At 42.0% G+C, this 15,235-nt stretch overlaps 1 protein-coding gene across 1 annotated transcript; it reads left to right on the top strand.

Moving 5' to 3' along the window:
- Positions 1 to 356: 356 nt before the first annotated feature.
- On the top strand, positions 357 to 11,489 carry LOC306982330 (keratin, type II cytoskeletal 8-like). The gene is made up of 9 exons (XM_079582246.1): positions 357 to 877; positions 3,559 to 3,767; positions 3,852 to 3,912; positions 4,154 to 4,249; positions 7,754 to 7,918; positions 8,728 to 8,853; positions 9,105 to 9,325; positions 10,795 to 10,835; positions 10,925 to 11,489. Exons 1-9 carry the CDS (start codon positions 413 to 415, stop codon positions 11,221 to 11,223), a joined length of 1,683 nt encoding a protein of 560 aa, XP_079438372.1. The 5' UTR covers positions 357 to 412; the 3' UTR covers positions 11,224 to 11,489.
- The last annotated feature ends 3,746 nt before the right edge of the window (positions 11,490 to 15,235 follow it).

Raw genomic sequence — 15,235 nt, 5'->3', positions numbered from 1 at the left:
AGTAGTAGTAGTAGTGCAGTAGTATAGTAGTAGTAACATAAGCAGTGTCAGCAGTCGCAGTAGTTGTAAAAGTACTTGCAGTACTCCAGCAGCAGTACAATGGATGTGTCTGTCCTAGTGGCACTGGCACATTGCATAGTCCTATTATGTAATCACACTCCTCCTTCGCTCCAACAAAGTCAAGTAAATCTGTAACTCGATGCATTTTCTTCTCTCATCCTTACACCGGTCACTCCCCCACCACCACCCTCACCCCCTCTCCTAAAGTGGGCCGTGTCTAACCAAGCCCCCCCTGCAGCTACAACCAATCCCAGCCCAGCTCGGCCTCTCCCCTGCCTTTATAAAAGCGGCTGTCTCTTAGGGAGGCTCTACCAGCCTGCCTGTGCTATCCTCTCTGCCACCACTGGGAACGATGTCTGTCCACGCTGTGAAGACCTCCACCTACTCAACGCGGGCCTCCTCTAGGGGCCCCTCTCAGAGCTTCAGCAGCCGCTCCTTCTCTGGCTATGGGGGTAACGCCGGCCGAGTGGTCCCCAGGCAAAGCTATGCAGTCAGGAGCTCATACGGAGGTGGCATGGTTGGCGGTGCCGGCGGGGGCGCGGTGGGCGGGTTTAAGGTGGTCGGTGGGTATGTTGCAGGCGGGAGAGGGGCAGCGGGCGGCGGGGCGGCAGAGTTCGGATATGTGGGTTTCGGAGGTGGCATGGGAGGGGGCATGATGCACGACATGGCACCTGCGCCCATCACAGCGGTCACGGTCAACAAGAGCCTGCTCGCACCCCTCAACCTGGAGATAGACCCCACCATCCAGGCCGTCCGCACACACGAGAAGGACCAGATCAAGACTCTCAACAACCGCTTTGCAACATTCATCGACAAGGCGAGTATGAGACAAGAACAACAAATAACGCAATGGAATGATATATGATATGGTAAAAGCTAAAAGTAGAAAGTAAAAATAAAACTAGTCGTTGTTGCGGTTTAGATGACTGAAATATACTGTGCTTATGAACTAAAAGTGACTGTTTCATATTGTTCATCAACTGCACAATCACACTCTGGTGGTGTTTAACGGTACTACAGCAGTTCTCTCCAGCCTCCCGTAAACACACAATCAGCCCAACACATTTAGCTTGTACGGCGACATTATGCAATGTTAGTCACGGTGGCTGAACCAACAACATAGTAGTTAATCACCGTTGCTCAGTGTGCCAATTATTTGCCTAAATAGTGGGGGTTGCACTACTATTAAACAACCCGACACAAAAAGGCATCATCAGAGACCCCAAATGGGGCGAGTACCCAATGGGGCGTGGCCGTGTCAGTGTTTAGAACTGAACTTTTAAGCAATTTGGTGAGGTCATATTGAAATCACGCACCCAAGACGCCAAATGAACAATGTTGCCGTGCATGGGAACACCGAGATCGGCAAATCTGATTAAAAAGTCTACGACCATGCGGAGAAATGAATTCTATGATAGGATATGACCGCAGTATGTTCCAAAATAGCTCAAGGTGACACAAATCTGGCAGGCTTGTTCTTGAGAAAATCCTTGTGTGCATAAAACAAAAGCAGCTCCCAGCCTGATGGTGCTGTTTTGAGTTAGCCCCCTCCCTCCTGGATGACTTCAGCGCTCAGATAAGAAGGATCAGGGGAGGTCTGGGGTGGGCCGGGGTGCAGCTCTATGTAAGCAATATCCTGCACAAAAGACTTCTAAAGCCACTTTTTATTGACTTTTCAGATGCCCGAGAAGTTTGTATGAAAATGATTTGGCAAATGAAATCTACTCAATGTGTTGCAGTAGAGTTGGTCAAACATTCCTTCTCATTTGGGTGGGAGGTCTTTGCATCTTGTTGCAGCTTAAGCATCATCATGATTCATAACATATTCCACATAGTGTTTAATATGTTTTTGTGATGTTAAAGTGTTGTTACCTTGATGCATCTTCAATAACGATGGGACACTAAAAAAATCACCAGTTTGATCTTAGGAGAGTCCCATTGAAATTCAGATTATTTTTTAAGGGGAGGTCTGTCCCGATAAGCAGCCAATTGTACAGTTTTAGAGACAGGGGAAATCGGAGCACCCAGAAGAAACCTACACAGACATTGGGAGAACATGCGTAGAAAGTTCCTTCTTGCTGTGTGACGAAAGAGCTAACCACTACACCACAGTGTCACCCAAAGTAACACTCTTATTTGGAAACTTTGAAAATCTCTGCTACTACTGCTTATGAGGCCCATCCTCACATTGCAGAAGCCCTGCTCTGTTGTGTCGCCTTTATGAGGCTGTATAGTCATTAGGGAGATTGTATTCAATACTTATCAATGACAGTCAAGTGGAGCCAACCTAAAAGTGATTAAACTTCGAACGAGACACTGTTATCTTATCAAAGAATATACAGGAGGCTGTATTTGAGTATGAATGGTAGGATTGCCTGAAAAACAACTGCTGTATAAACCTATATTTAAACAGATACTACAGTGACATTGAGTCAGCAGCAGCAGAAGCATGGTCGGACCAAAAACAGAGGCTAGCCATCAAATAGTAAATAGTAAAGAGATAGAACAAAAGCTTATGAACTGGGGCTGAGGAAAACTCAAATTAAACATAATAGTTTGGGCAAAGAAAACAGAAACATCATTATAACTGCTATTCACAGTACAGGTTCATTATAAACCCTTTGGCCAAATGGTGCTCATGTTGAATTTTTTAAGTAACGTTGAGATCAAATTTGCCGATTTAAAAAGAAAATTAGCTTAATCTCCCGGCAGTAAGAGCACTTTGTTGCACATGAAAGCAGCTCTACCACTGTTATGTTGCAAGAGTCGACTGTGAGTACTTCTACTGACTTTGAAACAAGTGAAACTCATAAAGCCCAGCCTCTTCACATACCTAAACAGGTGCGGGGATGCGGTCGTGTTTGCAGAAGGATGGTTTACCAAGGGTCAGGAGGAGTCAGGATGGGGAGGGGAGATAACCCACACAGTGTACCTAGCAAAGAAGCTACTTTGTGTTGAAACATCAGCCAGGAGTTCAATCTATAGGTCACTATTAGACGAAGCAACTGCAAGTCCATTGTATGTTTTGATACAATCTGACCCTAACATGACCAAAAATGTGATCCTATTGTTCACGTGTTTGCTAACGATTCTTCTTCATCTGCAAATGTGTTACATCGGAACAATAGTGAAATCAATAATGTCCACAGTGAGCCCTCTGCTGCATCTGATCCTCTACTCTGCTAAATCTGAACCTCTCCTCTCAGTCAAAATGGCCATGATCTGTGGAGTCCCCCAGGGATCAATCCTTGGACCCCTATTATTCAACCAATTCAACCTACTACTTCCATCGGGTCATCTAATACACAGCAATTACATCCTACCACAACTGTTGAATTGCCTTGTGTTTGATTTGTGTTAACTTGTCTTTCCTTGTCTCTTCCTCCTCTGACCCTCTCCTCTTCCTCTTCTGACCCTGTCCTACGCTTCCTCAGTCCCACGTGAACTTCATGGCCTCCTCCACAACATTTGAATCACCCGAACGTTTCCTTCTTGCAGGTGCGATTCTTGGAGCAGCAGAACAAGATGCTAGAGACCAAATGGAAGCTGCTCCAGGAACAGACCACCTCTCGTTCAAACCTCGACTCCATGTTTGAGGCCTACATCTCCAACCTGAGGAAACAGCTGGACGGCCTGGGCCACGAGAAGGTCAAGTTGGAGTCCGACCTGCACCACATGACGGGCCAGGTGGAGGATTACAAGAACAAGTACAAACAGACTAATGCCGATTCTCGAGCTTATGTCGGAGGGAATTTTTCCAGCATTTCACTGATTGAACTTTGTTGTTTTAGATACGAGGAAGAAATCAACAAACGAAACGAGTGTGAGAATGCCTTTGTGTTGGTCAAGAAGGTACATGGCCTTTGTTTTTTTACCCATTGGTATTGAAAAAAGCTACCGACCCATTTCCGACAGTACTTTACGATGAATTTTAAGTATGTTTTTTCCTCGAATCGGGTTAAATTAACACTATGAAAACGTTTTTTAGCATTTCATTCATATTTTAGAAGTCATTATTCCTGTTCGTGCAACAAGATCGCAACAATGATAAGTGTGACCCCATGAATGTCTCATGCGTCATTGTTTACTACAGGAAACAGATGCAGCCTACATGGCCAAAGTGGAGCTCGAGGCCAAACTGGACGCACTCAGCGATGAGATTGACTTCCTCCGACAGCTCTATGACGCTGTGAGTAAACTTTCAATCGGAGGTGCACAGAGTTTATTAAATTGCCCGCTGCAGTTCAAATGACAAAACCAGGGCAATCTACAAACTTTCTTTTTGTTTATTTTTCACAAAATAATTTTAATTTATGTACATATAATACAACGCCTTACAAAAGAGAGGTTCTTTTCCATTTCCATACTCTGCAAACTTATATGTAGGGCTGCACGATATTGATGCGATACGGCTGTGCAACATCGCGATAACGATATTATTGCGATATTTCACCAAATATTTCACGATATGTTCCATTTTTTTCCAGCAAGTTGTGTCAAAAGAAGACTTCAAAAAACACCCAATCAGGACCAAAACAAGGGTAGAATGTAACAAAGCTAGTAAATGTTCAATTAAAACTGAACTTTGCTGTTTGCTGTTTTGGCAACAGCTTCCTAAATCTTGCTTCTTTTAACGCATAGACCAGGACACACTGAAATGTACTCACAGATGACAAATATTTAAGACACATAAGAAGGAAACCATATGTTTATATATGCACGTACTGTCCATGTACAGGTGTATATAAATATAGCAATGATGGTTCTATATGGGGCAGCATCAGACGGCAGCAACAACCTGTCACCATTCCATTCCATACTTAAGAATGCACTATAAGACAGTTTTCCAAACCTGATTCTGTACCAAAGACTAAGTAAACTTATTTCCTATGTTTGATTATGGTTATGTATCTATATCCTAATCCATGTGTTGATTATGGTTATGTATATCTTAGTTGTACCATAATGAGCTGGTCTCAGTGAACAAACCGGAATGTAAAAGAACGGCAGCTGTAAAGTTTGTAAATACGTTTAAAGGGGTAGGCATAAATAAGCATTGTTTGCTTCAACCTACTCCCTTTTGGGCATTATTGTGTTTCTTTTCTTTTGTAACAACTTTGAACTTGAAATTGCTCAAATAAACTAAACTAAACTAAACTTTTACACATGACTTCAATGCATGAGTTTGAGTTTGCAAAAAAACTGGGTGGATCTCAGTCAGATGAAGGCTATGGTGATGTTGCGATGTATTGTGGCTTCTCGCGATACGGATATTGCATCAGCTAATATCGCGATACGATATTTTTCGCGATATATTGTGCAGCCCTACTTATAAGGAATTACATTTGTCCGGGTTGAATCGTCCTGTTGTAGCTGCTAATAGTCAGCCTCATCCAGGTGGTCATCAAACATAGAGGAACAGTATTTGGACTTGATCATCTTAATGCGAGACGTAATTAATAAATATGAATATGTAGATTCAAATAGAGCAGTGAGAGAGGTATAGAGGCATGTGTCCGAGTACTTCTCTGTGAGCAAGTCCTTTTACCTCTTAACCCTCACCTGAACTGAGCACATTCTTTCCAGTTTGACTTAAAAAATCTAACTTCTGTGTCAAAATAGCGACAGAAATTAGACGAAAGCGAGGATTAAAAGCCACATAAGAGGAATAGAAAAGGGACAAAAACATGACAAAAAAGTGACCAAAATGCAACAAGAAAAACTACAAAAGTGTGACAGAAAGGGGACAAAAAGCAATAAAAATGTGGCAAAAACACAGGTTAGTAGGTCTTAGCTCTCAAACGGGCGTTACTCTGGCCTGTAGGCTGTAAACTTTTACAATAGGGTAAAACTGTACTGGAGAAAATGCACTTGGTAAAGAGGTTAATCAAAATATTCTCTTCCGCTTCATGTGAGTTTAAATTTTATTAAATGACAAACCTTATATTAACTTACTATACAGTAATTCAATATCTCAAACTTCTTGCAACTCACAGTTTAAACCTGAGGGTACTGTGGAAAAAAAGAGTATTTCGTCTTGATTTATCTTGATTAATCTACTCGTGCTCCATGTTAGAGGGGGGACGATACATTTACAAGACGCATCGCAATACTTATTAGGGCTGGGATTGAACTTTTACATTGTAAAAACAAATGCATCATTGTTCTACTTCAAACTCCAAAACTATTTGCTTTGACTGTACAAGAAAATGACGATGATTAATTCCCAAGCCGGTTATTGAAATTGACAAACGTTGAGATTGAGATTTCGATTAATTGCCCAGCCCTATGATTTATATTGCAAATCAATATATTGGAACATAAGTATTGTGATTCAATGCCATAGGGTTTTACTCTCGTGTCTATCAATGTGCACCTGATATAAAATAACATAAAAGGCCCTGAGAAGTATTTGAATTGTGCTGCCCTCTTTTGCTGTACGGACCAGCTCTACTGCACAGCAAAAAGTATTTAACTAGATCAGTATAAACATCTCAATTTGAGCATAATAATAAAAATTTTAGTTGTTTTGACTAGTTAAGAAGTTGTTGGGCATTTGTCCTAAATTATTTCACTTGTTCTGAGATGTTTCTGACTTGTTTCGATGCATTTCGTCCTTATTTCAGGTCCTTTTCTTTGCCAATGGGGTAAGAAAATTGGTCTTGTCCGTGGTGGGACAGGCAGCAGCAGAATTTAAGCACCATGGTCTTACCCCACCTCAAAATTAAAGAATGCAAATAAATAAATAAATAATAATAATAATAATAATAATACTAAAAAGAAAATTAACGACAAATGTAGAGGTGGATATTAGCCAGGTAAAAACACTGCTTGATCAAGTGAGCAGACCCTCTCCTCATCTGGTCAGTGGGTTGCTCTGAGGTGATGGAGCAGTCCTTGCTCTGCGAGTTGCCTCCCCAGGGTCGGGCAGCAGCAGAGTTTAAGCCCCTGGTCTTACATCCACTTCAAAAGGGTATTGAACTTATAAGTAAAAATGATTAATAAATAAATAAAATAAAATTATAAGCATTGTATAATTGGAAAGAAATGTCTATTTGATTGATTTTACTATTCTATATTTTTGTTGTATGACTATTACTATTAATATTATTATTAGTATCTTTTTGTTTTTCTTTTTTGTTTTTTTTTTGCTCCTTTCTATGTTGCCAAACTCTCCTTCTCTTGTGTTTCCCCTATAAACATATCCAAGTCGCACTTAGCATTTCATACAGGCACGCACACACATGCACACATGCGCACACACACACACACACACGCACACACGTAAATGTTTAAGATAGCACTTCTAACTTGTGCCCTTTTTTTGTTGTTGTTGTATAGAATTTGTTTTATGATTATTATTATTATTACACGTCAGTGGACTTGTCTACTGTTTTTGTATTGTTCGTCTGCACTACCTTAAATAAAAAAAAAAAAAAAGAAAAAAAAAGAAAATTGGTCTTATCTCATTGGCAATTTTACTTTCTTATTTCAAGCGAGATTTACCCTAGAACTGGTCTGAAATGTCCTCAAACAAGCAAAGTAAACTTGGTCCGATCAGGAAAAGTGTCTAAATGAGTGAAAACCGCTCAAAACAAGATACATTTCCTCAATTCAAGTCATTTAAGCCAATGCTTGATATTTACTTTTTGTAATGTGTAATTAAGAGTTGTGTATATATTGTTGATTACAGGAGATCAGTGAACTCCAGGGACAGATCAAGGACACATCTGTCGTCGTGGAGATGGACAACAGCCGTGACCTGGACATGGACGCCATCGTGGCCGAAGTCAGGGCCCAGTACGAAGACATCGCCAACAAGAGCCGCGCCGAGGCCGAGACCTGGTACCAGAGCAAGGTGAAGCACTGATAGCCCTTTTCCACCAGGCTGGTGCCGGTGCTGGTTCTGGGCCAGTTCCAGTTTCAGAACCGGTTCTTTCGTTTTCCACTGAAAAAAAGCTGGCTCTTGGTTCCAAAATCTGGTGCCGGTTGGGAACCAATTAAAAGCTGGACCAAGAAACGAGCACCAGTGATATCAGCGGCCGGGGGCGTGGCTCTCTCCTCCAACAAACAATCAATATTAGAACTTCCTGGAGAAGCCAAAACCGTCTCTGTGGAGGAAACTGTTGTTTTGCTTTATGCTCTTCAGCTAAAACAAGAGTTAGAAAGAAGAAATCAAAATGTTAGCGGCTGCTGTGACTGAAACATAAACTTATTTTTCTGTATTTTATACCAGAAGTGGCTGTAGTAAGATGTTGCTATCCATTTTTGATGTTGACTTCCCAAAGAGTTGCTATGACAATAGGCACAGCTCTCATTTTGGTGGAAAACCAAGTCAGTATGGAACCAACCCGGCACCAGAACCAGCTCTGAACCAGCCCAGAACCAACACCTTGGTGGAAAAGCCCTATGAGAGGCCACTATATTAAGCACGACCATGCTAATACAACAACCAGGGTGCAGCAACTTGGTGCTTGGACGTGATTTAGTCCAGAAATTATTCCAGAATTTGCAGCTGTAGCGATTGATTGATTGTATAGATTAACATTAGTCTAGATGTAGCTCAATAAACTAGTATTTACAAATGGAAATATTCTTCGAGTTGGGGTTAATCCTGAGTGGTTCAACAATCTTCAATAACATTTCTGTATTGTTCCCTGTATCCAGTACGCAGAGATGCAACAGTCTGTCGGGAAATACGGAGATGACGTGAAGTCGACCAAAGCCGAGATTTCAGAAATCAACAGGAGGATCATGAGGCTCCAGTCGGAGATCGAGATGGCAAAGCAACAGGTAAAGGGCTCTCGATCGACAGCAGAATGTTACTGTGGTTTTCATAATGATCATTTACAGTATGAGCTGACACTCAAACCTAGCAATCAACAACTAATAATCAACCATCACTACTGACTGGACCACTAATAATCAGCTTACAACACGGGCCTACCTCGACTAACGCGGCCAGTGACTGCAAATCCTGAGATACCACTATACCCATCACAAAAGCCCTCGGTGTCTGTAATATGGGCCGTTTCTCCCGTCAGAGAGCCAATCTGGAGGCGCAGATTGCCGAGGCAGAGGAGCGCGGGGAGATAGCCGTGAAAGACGCCAAACTCCGAGTCCGGGACCTGGAGGGGGCCTTGCAGAGAGCCAAGCAGGACATGGCCAACCAGGTCCGACAGTACCAGGAGCTCATGAACGTCAAACTGGCCCTGGACATCGAGATCGCCACCTACAGGAAGCTGCTGGAAGGAGAGGAGAGCAGGTGGGTCTGAACCTCGATCATATTTTCTCCAGTTCAGCTTTACCCAGATCTAAAAGCTTTTGGACTGGAGAGCAACAGTGTAACGCCTCATTTGAAAGCCAAGGGCCTACAAAACTGATCCTACCTTCTTTTTGTATTATTGTTGCTTTCCAGGCACGTTTTCTCGCTCTTTCGTTGCTTCTTTGTTGGTCACATTTTCGTTGCATTTTCATCCCCGTTTTCGTTGATGCTTTTTTTTTCCAGAAGCTTTTATAGTTCATTGTGAAGCCAAACTGGAGAAATTGCGGTTCCGGTGGAGGTTAAGAGGTTGAAGAACAAGAAAAGTTGCTATTGTATGAATTGCTGTGGGATGCACGATCTGCTTTTTTGAGCTCCCGATCCGATATTTTGACTCTTCATCTGGCTGATACTGATCCAATACAGTCTTTTTGTATTATTATATTTTTGTATAATATATATAATTATATATTATAGCCTGTGGATATTACAGTAGTTTTACCATTTTTTTTTTTAATAAACATGCAAGAGGTTTTGGCTCTAGCTTTGAATTTTAAATTAGAACGATTTTCAGAAGCAGGTGTTAGCGACAGGTTAGCGATAGTAGACACATTCATTTATATCAGGGGTCCTCAGACTTTTTTCTCTATTGTTCCTGACTGTGATGGGGGGCCGGACCGGGTTGGCTATAACATAGAATTGTATGACCCAGAGCAAAATGCCTCTTTGTGAAGTAGAGATGACTCGCCTGCACAGTCGTCCCCACGACTATATCCACAAGATCAACACTTGATTCAGGCTCATATTTGTTTCACTGTAGTGGTTTGCAAGAATAGTAATCAGGTCTTCACACTTTCATTAATTACTACGGGCCATAGTTTGAGGACCCCTGATTTATATCCTCCTGTGTGATGTGGATGTTGTTCTGTTATGATGGATTGTGTGATTTTATTTTGGCAGCCATTTGAATTCTGTTTTGAAATGGACACTTGTGCAAGACACAATAATAATAATAAATCGGATCAGTATCCTAGCTTAGCGATAGCATGAAGGCCGTGAATCTGCGGTCCTGGATCTGCAGGTCTACCCTCGAAGCGCTGCAGATCCATGGCCGCTGATTCACGGTCATCCGATCCAATCCGATAATCTCAAAATGCCCGGATCGGCTACCGATGCTGAATATCGGATCGGTACATCATCCCTGCTTGTGGCGAGGTAAAAAAATAACCAGAATTTGTTACGACTACAAAGAGTCCTGCACAAATAATCGATATCAATCAAAGGGGTGACTTTATTGGTCGCAATTAACTTGATATCCAATTGGGGTTTCTCTGGGAAAAAACACGGTTCCTCTGTAGTTTTGATGTCTATGAATATGATCAGAAATACATGGAACTAATCAGTCATCACCAATCAATTTACTTTAAGCAGGAACCATCTCTAATGCCGATGCTTCTCTGCTCCCTTTACAGGTTGCTCACCGGAATCAAGACCAACATCTCCAAGCAGACGTGTAAGTGTCTGAGTATCACCCAAGCTATAGAAAAACTATACAGAAATGTTGCTATTGTAAAGCTACACTGCATGTTTGCCTCTCTGCAGCAGTGAACTACAGCGCGTACGGTCTGGAGAGCTCGCGCACTCCCTCCTACGTGTCCTGTTCCTTCGGAGGGGTGAAGGCCAGCGTCGGCCCGGTCATCTGCCCCGAGGTCCCCGCTGTGAAGAGCACCTCCGTGACCAAAACCGAAACCGTCATGGTGAAGACCAGCGAGGACGCCGCGGTGGAGCAGAAAGCCGCAGAGCCCGAGGTGCAACAGGAAGAGAAGGAGGTCGCGAAGGAGGAAGCAGCAGAGGAGAAGAAGGAGCAGGAGCAGGTGGAGGTGGAGCCGGCGGATGAATAAATTGGAATGAAATTTCAATAAAAGCCCTATATTAGAATTTAACACTTATCCTACACTGAGAAATACTTCGCCAAAGTGCCTGGGTGGTTCTCAAGTGGTGGTTCTGGACTCAAAGGAGAATATATGCTAGTGCCAGGTTATTTGGAGGCTACATTTCAAAGCACTGATGAAAATGGAAGAAAAAACACATCTCTCCTTAGCACTATACCTGATTTTTTTTTCTAGTAGTGGATTTTTTGTTTGTTTGTCCTCCTTTCGTAAACCAGGGGTGTCCAAACTTTTTTTTTGGGCTGCATATTTAAAGCAGTACTAAGTTTACCTTAATAAATCCTTTCCGTAGTCCCTCTGGAGGTAACGCACACTAATAGAATCACGAAGAAGAAGCTAGCAGGCTAACGGGCAAAGCTAGCTGAGGGCTAGCACCACTTAAACAGTATTTACAGACAAGTTTGAGTGAAAAAAAAAAAAGATCTCCATTGTGTAATTGGATGTACAATATCCCTCTCACCCTTTGTCTTTTCTGTCAGCGTAGTATTTACTCTCACGGACATGTTTCGGATTAAAAAACGTAACTTTCTGTGACCCTGCAAGTTGAGAATATTCGGTTTCTTACAAGTATGTTACAAAAGATAGGAATTTAGGACCACAAATAACATATTCATTCAGTGGCTTCCTCTTTCATTGTTTGTAATAAAAAAAACAGGTATAGTGCCGTTAATTAGTCAACCTTGACATAGATGTCAGGGGACACCGGGTCAGCGATGCTCATACTTGCAAGTGTGCATTTCGTCAGCAGAAGTAGGACGCTTTTTGCACTCCACAACAACCAGTTTTACCATCATAGACTTCCACACAGCACTGAGGTTTGACTTTAACATTTAGGCGTAAGGTTCATGAGACCAGTCGATCACCACTGCCTCTTACTGAGAGTCATTAGTACTTTTTACCAAATGCATCGGATTGTAAATGTGAAACTGTCAATTACACTTAAAGATGAAAAAATGAAGTTCTGTCTCCTGCGCCACACTGTTTACCCAGAAGATGGCGCTGTTGTATGTCTTGTACCTGCTTTACTCAACACTGTAACTGCTCCTACTGAATTGAACCTGGACTTCTGCCCGTTCGAAAAATAAACTTCTTTCACAAAATGCGGATCTTATTTTGTGTCGCTTGTAAAGAAACTTTCGGTTGATTTTAGAAGCTGAGGAAAGAGCTGAGATCCATACTGCAGTTACAGCAGCAGTAGAAGTACCTGCTGTCGGAGCTGCAGAGACCAGGAAGTTGTAGTAGTTTACTAGGCGTAGGCTAAAGTAAAGTACATTGACATTACAAGTACTAGTAATCAGGGTGAGGCATCTATTTATCCATTCATTCAAGCGCAGACAAAAACGTGAAGCTGGAAAGTGACGAATACTGGTGTAATAAAAACCTTGTGTAACTGTGCCCTATTGAACTCTAATTTGTCAAAAGTTGTTTGGGTTTGGTGAGTTTAGTAGCTGCTCCAAAAGTGTCATGGCAATAATGGGGGTGGCTTTAGTAGTATTTGCAGTAGTAGCCGTGACAGTAGATGATGCAGTTGAAGTGGCTCTAAGAATGGAGCAGTAATAGTTCTGAAAAAGCCATGGCCGTAGTAGTGAGAGTAGTTCCTTCTCTGACGCGCTCACACTCTTCCTTTTCTGTGCTGACATGTGGTATGTTCAGGTCAGCCCAGGTCATTTGTCCTTCAGGTCTCTGCAGCTCACACAGGTCTGAGCTTGAGCTGAAAAACTGGGCCAAACCTGGGGTTTAACTCGGGACTACATCACAGTTTCGCTGATGTATGAAACACAACAATGCCTATGTTAAATGCCTTTATCATAACTGCAAAATAACAACTACAACTACAGCAGTTAACACACAAATCCTAGTGAACGCCTCATTTGAAAGCTAGGCTAAAATCATTTTCGTTGCACTTTCATCAGTCTTTTGGGGACTTTTGTAACAGGCCATCCAAATCTATAGAACTTGCAGTAGTACACTGGAAAAAGTGAATATCAAGCATTGGCTTAAATGACTTGAATTGAGGAAATGTTTCTTGTTTTGAGCGGTTTTCACTCATTTAGACACTTTTCCTGATCGGACCGAGTTTACTTTGCTTGTTTGAGGACATTTCAGACCAGTTCTAGGGTAAATCTCGCTTGATAAGAAAGATAAGATACGAAAGTAAAATTGCCAATGAGATAAGACCATAGTTCTTACCCCATTGGCAAAGAAAATGACCTGAAATAAGGACGAAATGTATCGAAATGAGTCAGAAACATCTCAGAACAAGTGAAATGATCTAGGACAAACGCCCAAGAACTTCTTAACTAGTCCAAACAACTAAAATTTGGATTATTATGCTCAAATTGAGATGTTTATACTGATTGATCTAGTTAAATACTTTTGGCAGTGTACCTCAACAACTGCTGGAGACGGCTAGAGTTCCCGGATAGAGGAACGATTGGAGGTTTGATCCCAAATGCTTATGATAATGTAACACTTCTCTCGCCATGCCTTGAATGCGTCCTTGACCGGGACTGATGGGATGAAAGATGACAGTCCAATACAGGTAGAAAAGCTCTGTTTAAACTGGAACATTAACTTGCCACTTCCTGCTGTGACTTCACATCAACCACGCGCTTCGTCGACGCACCACGTTTTTTGGTTGCTAGGGTTCGCTCATTCGCTTTATTAAGAACATAATTGTGTCATTATCCCCCTCGGAGACAAACAGGCCTTGCCCAAAGCTGCGTTTCCAGTGTAATTACAGCAACTCCGAAACATGCTCTAACCTGCTCGAGTTTAACCCCCACGGCTAATGGAAAACGCACGGAAACAAAGCAACGTTATACTCACTGTTTTCTAAAGCGGCTTTTGGATATTAACCGCTTAGAAGTTAATTTTGCACTCCCTCATCCAAAACAAATGAAATGTTTTCATAACTGCACACATGACATCATATCACGGCTGCAGACATGACTCCACCCATCTATCAAAGTACTATCAAGTGAAGTAGCAGCAATAGCAGTCAATGAAGTAGTACTACGACTCATGCTGCTATACTATTACCACATCTACTACTACACATTTAGAGACTGAGGAACGTAACTGAGAGTTTGGTGATATGAGCTTGCAATGTTCTCCACCTTGTTAAACATCTCATGAATGCATTGTATCAAAAACAGCCAACCAGTGATTCTTGACCAGCAGCCAAGGGAGTGTCCCTTTGTGCCTGCAGAGATACTCTACCAGCGGGGTGGGGTCCAAAAGCCTAAGCTGCAGGTGGATTAACATTTACGTTTGTTTTTCTATGACTGAAAAATGGTTGGTTGCATATTTGGAGAATTTAAATTGAATATAATTGTAACTGCCTGCAAATTGCTAAATTCCTGGGTATGCACATCACCAACCGACCGACCTACCTACCTACCTACTGCAGTCCACAAACACTTCATCACTGGTCAAGAAAGGACATCAAGTGCACTTTCTACAAAGGAAGGCCATTGTTTGTATAGTGCCTTCCACAGACTTGTCACAGAGGGCTTTAAATGGGGCACCGTGCCGCCCCTCTACAGACGGAAAACATCATTCAGGTCCATTCAAGAACACTGAACTGTGCCCCCATTGTGCATATTGGGAAGATTTTTGATTTCATTTTGTGACTGTTTGCACTAAGGGTTTGAGTGTGATGTCATTCAGTTTCATACACTTTACACGTGGTGAATGTGACAATAAAGCTAACTTTGACTTCTGACTTTGAAATTGCCTTAACGTGCATGGAGTGGCTGATTCTTCTGTGTGGTGGTTCCCAAAGTGGGAACTACATTTCTGACAATTTGATGTATTTTCATTGAAAACAGCCTATTTTAGTGGAATTCAGCCAAATATCAAAAACATTGTCCACAGTCTCCACACCAACCCAGATTTTAAATGTTTTGCACTTAAATTATTATAAATGCCCATTACATTTTACAGAAGGGGGTCCGGAGCT

This window comes from Gobius niger (assembly GCF_951799975.1).
Source record: "Gobius niger genome assembly, chromosome: 24".
NCBI classification, from domain to species: Eukaryota; Metazoa; Chordata; class Actinopteri; order Gobiiformes; family Gobiidae; genus Gobius; species Gobius niger.
This window is presented reverse-complemented; position numbering and strand designations above follow the sequence as displayed.